Below are 12352 nucleotides of genomic sequence, written 5' to 3'. Positions count from 1 at the left end.
GATTGTTTAAGCCATTTAACTACCGATTCGTCTGGTTGTATAGTTTGCATTCTTAAAACTGTTTACTTTTTCAACTTTTCAGAAAGTCCTAAACGCAAACTTCCTTGTTGAGTAAAAATGCGGATTGTGGTACAAAAATTTGCATGTGCTGGTAATGGCATGAGAAAAATGTTGGAGTAAAGTAGGTAATATTAGTTATACCAGCTTCTAAAAACCCTTGAAAGTCAGACCTGTGTGCATCATAAACAACAACAACAAAAACAAAAAACTCTATAAAACATTTTTTGTTTTATTGTGTTAAGTCTGTGAGAAATTACTATAAGGAAAGGCTTGCGCTGAGGTTAACCGCTAGGTCCAGACTTTCATTAGCTGCAGGTGTGCAACCAACCTTTACAATAGTTGCCGTAGATATTACTGGTTGCAGTAGATGTGTTGTTTTCTGCAGTGAGTGAGGCAGACAGCGTGGTGAAGGTGGCAGAGTGGCAGCAGACTTACTATGCCACAGACTCTGGTATCCAATCGGGAGCTACCACAGTGCAGGACGACGAGAGCAGCACTGAGTATAGTGGCAACAAGAAGTACACAAACAGTACTACAACCGGCACTGGCTCTGTACCTGTTAAGGCCACAGTGGGGGGAGGTGGAGACTCAGCATTCAGTGGAGTAGACAGCCCAACAGGTAAGACTTTCTGATCAAAATCCTTTGATTTTCTTTTTTGTTTGTACTTTCTGTTTGCTTCCTTTAATAACAGCAGCTTTTGGTCTTTATTGAGCTGCATTTTGTGGCTCTTTTTTGTGTCTGGTAACATCATATAATATATTGGTTCATCTTCTTTTTCATAAATGGAATTGAATGCAGGATTTGATTCACATGATTCAGTATCAAATACCACTGGACAGATCACAAGTAAACAAACAAACAAACAAAAAAACAAAACAATTACTGCAGCTTTAATGATAATGAAAAGGGTGAAATAGCAGCACACTGACATGCACAGGTTATTGTAAGCAGCTGCAGATAACAGCTTGTTTTCCATTTCCTGCGATTCATCTGTCTTCAATATGAAATAAATCTTCATGGTGCAAGATAATGCATTATGGTAAGTATGAAGAAACTTTGTGTTTTATCCTCATTTCACTCTGTTTTGCTCTGCTTCAGTCATCTGACAGTCAGGGGAAGAAATAAAAGTCTGCTACATTTTTTTAATTCACGCATCGTCACACCTGTGCTGTTTGTAGACAGCTGGCCATTTCAAGCTCAGTTTGACATTTTGGTGCTTTGAAAATTCTATTCACATATGACATGTGAAGTAAAATGTCAACTGTAGACACAAGCTAGCTAAATAGAAAACTTAGGTACAGGTTGTAAATGTACTTTTATTTCTCCACTGCATGCATGAAAGTTTAAAGTACATATCTAATATTTTAATACATTTTAGGCTACTTTGCAGCCCCAGCAAATTCCATGAAAATCAGAAATAAATACTTGCATTTACTTTGGATTGTGGTTGTCCTCTGTCGCTTCATTCACGAGCACTGCCTGTTTCCCTTGACCACTTTTCACATAATCTAGAAAATGTTTAAAATAACACTACAGGTAATTGAACGTATACACTGGTTCATCTCTGCTTTCTTTGTTTCAAATCTTTGTTGTTAAAGTCATTTGGTGTGCTTTCATTTGGGTTTTAAAATCACAGTAATTCAATTGAGTGTTTTTCCCCCTTTCCTTTTCTTGAACACTGAACATGGCATGTTCATGGCACATGTAAGCTAGCCCATCCTGCCCTCTGCATGTTTCAAACACACCTCAACCAACATACAGTCATTTGGGATTCAGGAGACTCACTAACTACATCTCATGATTCAAAAGCTCACATGTCCTCCTGTTTCTGTAATTCAAGGATGAAATTATTGTTTTACAATAATGTATATGTCTTTGTTTCATCCCAGCTGAATTCTTGCAGATACCTGTTAACAGATGTAAATCATTCATTTGAATTTACTCTTCACAAATCTTGATATCCTTGGACAACAACCTGCTCACTAGACCAGACGGGCTCTTTACTGCTTTATGGCACCTAAACTTTGGAATGGTCTGCCTAATCAAAAGAGATTAACTTGGAGATTTTTGACAAACTTCTATTACTTAGTCTACGTAAATGTACATCATGCACAAGTATTCTTTCCTTGGGCCAACTTGCTGACTGACCTCACTAGCATGTTCTCTGTGCTTCTGCGTGTGAAGCTGACAAAGTATTTGTGTTAAAAGTGGAACACAGTTATAACACATGATTTTCAATTCTACATTGCTCTTTCAAAAATGTTAGCATTTATAAAGGAGAACACTAGAAGTTCAAAATATCTCTTTAAGGGAAAGGTAAAGATGATATTTTGTTGGGTTGGTTTTTTTTTGTTTATTTTCTTCGCCTGTCCCGTTTGGTTCTTTTGCCATCAGAATTATTGCCAAAAGGCAAAGAAAGATGCCCAACGGATTTACTTTACCAAACAGACCATCCCAGCCTTGCCGTATTGGTCCATGTGATTTACCTTTTTTTTTTCTTTTATTGTTTATTTTATTTTATTTTCACTTGCTAAACATGGGACAGACTTGACTGCAGAAAAGAAAAGGCAGAAAGAACGAGGAAAAAAAAAACAATGATAAAGGGCAAAAAACAAAAACCAACAAAACAAACAGAAAAAAAATACATAGATCAATCACCCGGATCACCTCTTGAGAAAGAAAAAAGAGAAAACAAGCAAAAAAAGAGAGCAATATAATAAACAACATCATCGCGATGATCTATCTGAATATAACAGTAAATACTAAATATTAAACATTATTGTGCAGCACATAAGAGTTGTAGTTTGTGTGTGTGATCACCCGTGTGAACACCTGTGAGCATGGGCGCGCTTGTTTTTAAAAGGTTCCTTCATGTAATGATCTGCTAGAGGGTGTGGGGGGGCCACTGCCCCGTCCTCCAGGGCATGAAGCAGGTATGGAGGAGATCCAAGCTCCAGACATCCAGAGGTCCTCAGAACACAAGAGACCAAGGAAGACCAACAGAGGGGCAGCTGCGCCACTGTCCCAGAAAGAGCTGAGGAGAGTCCCAGATGAGGGGTCACTCAGCAGCCGGGGAGCAGAAGCCAGGGGGGTTACAGTGACGTGCCCGTGAGCTCCGCCGGCAGCCAGCTGTGCCAGAGTGACCGAGCCCCAGGCCGAGAGGCCGAGGGCACCCCACCACCGAAGGGGCTCGAGCGAGCCCCAGGCCCCGACAAGCAGCCACCAGGAGTGAGCCGGTGGGTACCTGGATGCCCATCGGCGGACACAAAGAACCACCAATGCAGGGTGGGCGTCTGCCACCGGCAGGAGGAGTGGTGGGGGTAGATAGGCCTCCATACCTTGGAGGGCCTGAGATGTCCCTAGAGAGGTGGCGTCTGATACTCGACCTGACATATAGACTGAGACAAACAGGCACACACAGATACAAACATCCATTCCCACCCTCATGCTCTCATATGCAATTACTCAGCACTCACCCAACATGGAGACAGACATAAATAGAACCTGTACACACAATCACACTCCCCAAGCGTACTCTATACCGCAGGTCTAGGTACCCTTGACCCTGGAGGGTGAAACTGCACCCAGACCCAGGTGGTGTTACCCTTTTCCCTGGGGTGGAGAGAAGCAGACCGCCCCGACTCCACAACAGCAGGGAGGCCCCACATTCCAGACCCAATCGGACGGCCAACTCCTCCTCCCAGCCCCCCCACCCCAACAGGCAACAGAGAATGGGGGGGTGTGAAGACTCCAAACCTCCCTCCGCCCGCTCATATGTAGTGTTGATGCATGTGTGTTCTAAGGTGCATTTAAAAGCCAGGAGGGCATGGAGCTACCTGCCAGAGAGCAGCAGGTAAGTGCATAGCCCCTCCTGATAGCCCTCAATGTAATGGGGAGGGAAGGAAGGGAGGGGCAAGTGGGGCAAGTGGGGCAAGTGGCCCCTCCCTGGGGCCAGCTCCCCCGCTGACCCCAGTAGGCACCCCATACCCTGCAACCCACCAGGGCAAGGGGGCCCAGGCACATCCAGACCGGGGCCCAGTTCAGCAACGCTGCCCGGCCCCACAGAGCCCGGGACAGCCCACCAGACCCCACCACAGAGAAAACTGCACCCACCCCGTCATCCACTCATCTTCCAGACAACACAAGACAATAGACACCCAGGTTGAGTTCTTCCTCCACCTCTCCTATATCTCCCCCTCCTGCAGAGTGAGTTCCTGGAGAGAGGAGACTTCCTGCAAGATGTAACAGCCTCCCCCACCAGTTGAAGAGCCCCCCAGGTGGCTCGATGCACTGGCGGCACCCTGTGCCAGGGCTGGGCCCCCATACACCCACCCGCCCACAACCCCAGCAACACACCAACCAGGACGCAAGGCCCAGCCTGGGCCCCAGCCCAGAGACGGTGCACCCTCAGAACCCCACACCCGCCCCGGATCCACCCAGGGGCAACCAGGCTACCAGGTCAGTAACCCACGTACGTCAGCACAGACCATCCCCTAGCCCCGCTGCACGCAGCCATGAGGAAACCATCACCTAAGAGCCAACAGAGCCCTTAACAGGCCATGACTGCAACCCTGGGTTGAGCCCTCCAAGGAAGATGCTCCTGGGGAATCCCCCGACGCCCCAAGCCTGTCCCTACCCCCACGCCAATCATAACAGCGAAGGTGGGACCAAACTATGACCCCCCACCCCCACTAGGTGATGGAGCTGATCAAAGGAGCCCAGAGCAATTGATCTGATGTGGTGGCAGAGGCTGTATAAAGACTAATGTAATCTAATAGATAATTTCTATATTGGTTAGAATTGAGATTATTTTTATTTTTCCAGTTCATGAGGACTGTTTTCTTGGCTATGCATAGGGCAGTGAAAACCATATGGGCTATATTCTTTTCTTTAGTGACACTATCTAAGCTGACCAACAAACACACTAAAGGGGAAGTTGGAATGTTACATTTCAGACACTTCGATAAGTCTTCACATATCTCGCGCCAAAACTTCTGAACTGGTGGACAGAACCAAAGAGCGTGGATGTAATTGTCCGGTGTATTGGTTTGACGGTGTGAGCAGTTGTTGGTAAATGGTAAATGGCCTGTATTTGTATAGCGCTTTTCTAGTCCCTAAGGACCCCAAAGCGCTTTACACATCCAGTCATCCACCCATTCACACACACATCCACACACTGGTGATGGCAGCTACATTGTAGCCACAGCCACCCTGGGGCGCACTGACAGAGGCGAGACTGCCGGACACTGGCGCAACCGGGCCCTCTGACCACCACCAGTAGGCAACAGGTGAAGTGTCTTGCCCAAGGACACATCGATCGAGACTGTCCAAGCCGGGGCTCGAACCGGCAACCTTCCGATCACAAGGCGAACTCCCAACTCTTGAGCCACGATCGCATTGTTGGTAGACATAAAGCCCATCTTGAACATCCGATGACCTGTATAGTGTACTCTATGTAGTATTTTGTATTGAATTAATTGAAGACTGGGATTTCAAATTAAATGAAAGGTTTTTAAACATATCTGAGACTAGACGTTTTGGTCCAAGTTAACTGATAAATCCGCTTCCCATTTTGCAATAGGAAGTGATATTGATTCGTCCGTTTTAGAAAGCATTCTGTATATTTTGGATAGTAATTTGGGGGTTTTAAGAGTAAGAAATTGTACCACACTTGATGGTGTTTGTAGTTCAACTTGACCGGGTTTAAATTTCTTTTTTACTATGAATTTAATTTGTTGATATTCTAAAAATCTTTTCTTGTTGATCCCATATTGTGTAACTAGTCTGTCAAATGAAATAAATTCTGTTCCTTCTAATATATGTTCTAAGTATTTGATTCCTTTACCACTCCAATCTGGAAAGTTGATCATATTATTGTTTTGTAATATGTCAGGGTTGTTCCAGATAGGTGCGTTTGCATTTGCATGGGATTAATGAAGACTCAATTTTAGAAACTCCCACCATGCTGTCAGAGAAGAGCTGATGTTGACGCTTTTGAAGCATTCATGTCGTTGGATGTTTGAGCTGATAAATGGTAGATCTGAAATCTCTAGATTATTGCAAAGTGCTTGTTCTACATCTAGCCAAGGTTCATCTAAGAGGGTATGTTTTAGCCATTCTGAGATAAACTGAAGCCTGTTGGCTAAGAAGTAGTGCTGAAAGTTAGGTAGTTCTAATCCTCCTTTATCCTTGGTCTTTTGTAGTGTTTTTAAGCTTATACGCGGGGGCTTATTTTTCCAAAGGAATTTGGACATATATGAATCTAGAGATCTGAACCAATCTTGTGGCGGTTTAGTTGGGATCATTGAGAATAAATAATTTATTTTTGGTAAGACCATAATTTTTATAGCGGCAACCCTTCCCATGAGTGATATGGGTAGACATTTCCATCTAGCCGGATCACCTTCTACTTTCTTTAAAAGTGGGATATGGTTTAATTTAGTTAGATCTGCAAGCTTGGGAGAAACATTAATACCCGATTGCAGTGGTGTAGAAGAAGAATTATGGAAGGAGCAATTAATCGGAAGGACTGTAGATTTTAACCAGTTAATTGAGTAATCTGATATACTTGCAAAAGAGTTTATCAATGCAATTACCCCAGAGAGATTGGTTTGTGAGTTTTGGAGAATTCTATAAAGAATTCTTTATAGAATTCTGGACGATTCTAGCACCAGTTATCAAAGCCCCTTTTCTGTATCTACTGTCTTTGAACATGAGCCCATCATCATCATCATCATCATCATCCTTTCAGCATCCTGCCCTCTAGTTCACCAACAATTCCCATATTAACTCCAGCTACACATACAAGAAAACCGACTTTAACCTTTGCTGATTACCATAATGTTAAAATTGTATTTGAACAATGAGGTTTGAGTAAATTCATTTATGTTAATAAAATTCAAACCATTTAGCCACATAATGGTGTTTTACACTGCACCTTAAAAACCTTACAGTACTGACTGTATCCTTGTTGTTGGCTTCCAGCAGTTCTTGTAATTAGGTGTTACACTTCATTTTGGGCAGTGCTTAATGATAATGATACTTGTAGTGATAATAATTTCTTTTGGGATCAATAAAGTATTCTGATAGTAATGGTTACCTTGAATAATTTCAATAAATGACCGATGACAGCCGTTCATTGACCTCAGTGAATCGTTAATCCAGTTAGACACAGCTTTCCTTTGTGAGCTGGTGTATGTTACAGATTGTAATCTTTGCGCTTATCTGACAGGAATCAGAGCCCGATGGTGTATTCTTTGATGTTTTTTTGCTCATCACAAATGATCCAACTGCTAACAACAACGAAGTCACCATCAAAATTGGTGTGCTCTGGCTTTCCTGTATCTTTTTTTCTTTTTTTTGTGTCCCGTTTGGATCTTTAGCCATCAGAATTGTTATCTTAAGGCCAAGAAAGATGCCAAGTGGATTTATTTTACCAAGTGGATCATCATGGCCTATAAAGTCTTCATCTTTAAGCAGTGATGTATTACTGCTGCTTGTCTTGTGTTTCTATGGTGTATTGATAGTCATGTGCTTTTTGTATGCGCTGAGGTGTTTTTTTTTTCTGAGTTCCTGCTGTATTGAGCCTATCCATTTCTTCATTTAGTCCCAGGTTGAGGTCGCCTCCAAGAACAAGTGTGCCATCTAAGTGTTCAGAGAGTGCACTGAAAAAACCGTGAAAGAATGAGGGATCATCAACATTTGGACCATATACGCTTACAATACAAAGCTTTTTATCAAGTATAGATAGTTTATTGATTAAGAATCTGCCCTCTGGATCTATAACTGTATCGAGTACTAACTCTATTAATTTTATGTATTAAAATTGCTACTCCCCTTTGTCTAGAATTATAACAAGCTGAGAATACATTAGGAAACTCAGGTGTTTTAAGTTCTTTTAAACCTATAGAAGGAAGTGCTTGTGTGAATGGGTTTTCTTGGGTGAATGTGATGAATTGCGCTTCGAGTGCTCCAGGAGAGTAGAAAAGCACTATACAAGAATCAGTCCAGTTGCCATTTAGTCCATTTAGTTTATGTGGTTTAGCATTGTCCTGCTCTAATATGTCTTGATGAAAACATATGGTGTTCTAAAATTTATATATACCTTTATATAATATAATAATATATATAATATAATAATTTTATATATACCTTTGAGCATCGATGGTGCCTTTCCAAACAAACTGGTAATTGTATATACACTAATGCAACCCCTTACCACAATGGAAGCAGACTTTGAACTGATTGATGATGGACCTTCTCTTCTTTAGTCCACAGGATCTTTTCCATAAAGTAATTACAATTTTTGATTCGTCTGACCATAGAAAACTTTTTGAAGAGCAAGGAGGTCCTGCGTTAAACTTTTTTTTTAAATCCTGTAAATGCGATAAGTTGATTGATACCACAGGCACGTCTGCTAGACGGTTAAGGGGTAACACAGGCAGTTGCCAGTATTTTCCAGCCTTCTGTTGTCCCTGTGCCAACTTTGAGATGTGTTCTTGTCACCAAGTTCAAAATGAGCTCATGTTTTTCTTGAAATAAAATGTTGGAGCGTGAGCATTTGATTTGCTTTTTTAAATTCTTCTACTGATGGCATATGGGTTTATGAGATTTGCAGTTTACACACACTGTGCCATAACTCTTGTTGCTATCTCCCTCCAACAGATTTAGAAGCTCAGTACTCTCTTACCCGGGCTCAGCGGGTCAGGGCTGCCATGTTTCCAGAGACTCTGGTAGAAGGGGAGGCAGCCATGCCTGTCCAGTCAGATCCCTCACAGCAGAGCAATGTGCAACGACTGGCTGAACCTTCTCAGCTGCTAAAGACAGCTCTTGTCCACCTGATAAACTACCAAGATGATGCTGAACTGGCCACCAGGGCAGTGCCAGAACTCACCAAGTTGTTGGGAGACGAGGATCCGGTACAGAGCTCACACAATCAATTACTAAGGATTAGCTTGTTGAACACCAAGGAAACAGTGTTTTTTTAGATGGCTAGCTTCTTTATTTTCTAGGTTGTCGTGAACAAGGCGGCCATGATTGTCAACCAGCTAACCCGTAAGGAGGCCAGTCTCCGTGTGCTGGTGCAGTCTCCAGCCATGGTGGCTTCCGTGGTGTGTGCCATGACGACAGCAACTGACATGGAGACGGCACGTTGCACAGCCAGTGTGCTTCACAGCCTATCGCACCAGAGGGAGGGACTGCTGGCCATATTCAAGGCTGGAGGGATACCAGCACTGGTCCGAATGCTAAGGTACAAATACTTAGATTGTTGTTATTAGAATTATGTTCAATGATTTTGCCTTGTCAGCACTCATTATGCCAAACTGCCTTCTATACACCAGAGGCTTTTTTAAACTTGGTAGCAGAATCTGGCAAATTGTGTCCTGTTATCTGGGTGTAGTGATTATGCTCATTGTCAACGTGGTTTGGCAACGTTACCTTGAATCTAAACCTTGTACATCTGTTGCAAGCAGGACTTTAAAGTATTGAACATTTCAGTGCTTGAAATATGTTTTAAGGGCTTTGCAGAAAAAATGGTTGGGAATGACGTTCATGAAATGAAGTACATAGAGATGAAATAATAATAAACATTTCTAGTATTATAATTGATACAAATAAAAAATAACAATTTGTACAGTTATAAATAAGGCAAGTAACTTAAAATATTTACATACCGAAAAGCAAAACACAGAGAAAGGCCATTACAAATGCTCTAAATATGAATCTTTGACTTATTAATGTCCAGTCCAAGATGTAAAAAAAAACCAAAAAACTGCTGGTCATTTTGAATACAACACTTATTAAGAATGCAACCACCAACTTTCTTTTACAGTTTTCACTGATTGTCTATTTGTCTCTAAACAGAAAATAGTTAAGAAAAAGGCAACATCAATGCTAAACCCCAACACCGTACAAAATATGGGACAGCCAGGAGCAAGGAAAGAAAAAACTAAGGAAAAACAAAGCTCAGACACACATATGCATGAGGAATGGGGAAGGCCATAGCAAAGAACTAAGACAAACTGAGGGAATAAATAAACAAACTGATGAGGGCAACAGGAGACACCTGGGAGGACATTTGTACCTAACTGGGATGTAAAATTAAATACAAAGCACAAGAGACAAAGGTCTAACAAAATAAAACAGGAAGTAAGTGAACTTGGAATAGTAATGTGGACATGCACACGTTCGGACAACAATGTTAATTGTACTAGACCGTCCTGTCTGTAGAAATACAAGTAAAGTTTTCTGGCAGAAAGCAGACAAAGTCCACACACAGTCAGGTCCTGTACTGTAATGCCATTTGAAAGACTGAGGTTTGTGTCTTTTATGAAACTATTGAAATATAATTGCTAGACTCATTTGAATGGTTTTCATTTAATTACATTTAGCTAGACAGCAGAAATATCTGCTCAAGTTAAATATTCAGTTTGACATTATCCACCTTAACGTGGCTATTCTTATGGGAAGATCAGTCACTGTGCAACCGCAGTGAGAGCTTGGTCCCCATTTAGGCAATACGTTGGACCCATTCCACCCATTCACAACAACAGTCACCTCTAGCTGAACCAGGTTTAGGGAGGGGCAGCCATCTGCCGCTACCGGTTCAGGGTAATTGGAAGAAGGCAGATTAAAGCTCTGACTGCTGAGGAGAGTCAGAGATTAATTATAATTAAGTATTAAGCATTAAATACAGAGCGGTGTATAAATGCAAAGTGAAAAACAACACTCGGTGCATCATGGAAAGCTCACAGCAGCTTAAACCTATTGCACCAAAATTAACGGTGATTCACGGTCCACTGATCTGCTCCTAAACTATATGCTTTATCAAAAATGATAGTTTTAAGCCTAATCGTAAAAGAAGAAAGGGTCCCTGTCTTCCAAATCCAAACTGGAAGCTGGTTCGGCAGAAGAGGGACTCTGAAGCTGAAGGCTCTGCCTCCCATTCAACATTTAAATATGCTAGGAACCACAAGTAAACAGCAGTCTGAGACCAAAGTACTCTATTGGAGTGTTATGGTACTATGAGGTCTTTAAAATAAGCATGGGAGGAACAGGGGAAGAACACATGCTGCTAGTGATTTCGCTATGAGCTAAGTTTTTGTAGCAAATCCCTAAAGACAAAGTTAGTATTATGATTCAGCAGGGTGTAGACGATTATTCCATGAAATTAGTTATTATAAAAGAAAAAAATAGATAAGCTACACAAAAAACTTTTGGCCAATGGAACAGGAACAGGAAATAATACCACACCACAGAGAGAGCCAACACCAAGTAGGGGCGGAACCACCAAATCCTGTGGTTTGGCATCATCAGTTGGAGACCTCCAGCTTGCAATGGGGCATTCTGCTGCTGAGTGTAATACAGCGGGAATGAGAAACAACTGTTCCAAGTCTGATGCCAAGATTCTCAGGCGAAAAAGGGTAGAGCGCCAACGTCAAGGCAGAAATGAGTTGCTGCCCCAAACGAAGGAATTCAAGTATCTCGGGTTCTTGTTTACATGCACGGTGCAAGTGGAGCGGGAGACCGACAAATGAGTTGTTGTGGCATCAGCAGTGATGGACCTCTGTATCGCTCTGTTTAAATGAAGAGAGAGTTGAGTGTGGAAGTGCCCTGCTTTACTTATGGTCACAAGCCCTGGGTAGTAAGAATAAGATTGCAGAATTGCAGATACAAACGGCAGAAGTAAGTATATATACACTTTAATGAAGTGCATTCATGAATAATATACATTTTACGAAAAATTGTTAAAGGGATAGTACTTATTTTAAGTCCTCAGAGTACTTATGTGCTTAAGATTTTCTCCACCTTCTTTACATTTTTATATGTGAGTGTCTACTGCATGTTGCCTCCTTGATATAGATATCCTGTAGCCCATATCCTCTTTACCAACATACCCAGTGGAACAAGGAGCTTAACAAAGTTTATCAACAGAAAATTGTAGCAGATATGGCTAACAGGCTAGCAGTACTGATTATGGGAACTATTTCAACCTTCAGGAAGGGCTGCTAAAAAATTCCATACACTCAGGCTTAACAGAAGAGGGTATTTCATACTCATTATTGATTTGGGAACTTAATTTGTACAGAAAATGAAAGAAAATTGAATTTAAAGAAGAGAAAATGAAAAAGAGCTTCACAGAGAGAGCCCTGCTTGGTGCATTAATGCTATCAACATGCAGATTTCCTTTTTATGTCCCTCTTTACTTCTGCCTTTTAATACAAACTCAACCAACATTACCCTCGCTCCATTCTTTCCCTTGCAAATCTGACCTATTCATATGTATTATAT

At 41.8% G+C, this 12352-nt stretch overlaps 1 protein-coding gene across 1 annotated transcript in view; it reads left to right on the top strand.

Annotated features, from left to right (window-relative positions):
* jupb (junction plakoglobin b) overlaps nucleotides 1-12352 on the top strand; it is a 95372-nt gene that overhangs the window by 46548 nt on the left and 36472 nt on the right. Inside the window, exons 4-6 of the mRNA XM_087837229.1 lie at nucleotides 446-679; nucleotides 8726-8979; nucleotides 9073-9311. Coding sequence (XP_087693355.1) covers nucleotides 446-679; nucleotides 8726-8979; nucleotides 9073-9311 — 727 coding nt within the window. The remainder of the gene's footprint in view (nucleotides 1-445; nucleotides 680-8725; nucleotides 8980-9072; nucleotides 9312-12352) is intronic.

This window comes from Neolamprologus brichardi, unplaced genomic scaffold (genome assembly GCF_056152115.1).
Source record: "Neolamprologus brichardi isolate AB-2024 unplaced genomic scaffold, ASM5615211v1 NODE_ptg000031l+_length_7269946_cov_1, whole genome shotgun sequence".
In the NCBI taxonomy this organism is placed as follows: Eukaryota; Metazoa; Chordata; class Actinopteri; order Cichliformes; family Cichlidae; genus Neolamprologus; species Neolamprologus brichardi.
This window is presented reverse-complemented; position numbering and strand designations above follow the sequence as displayed.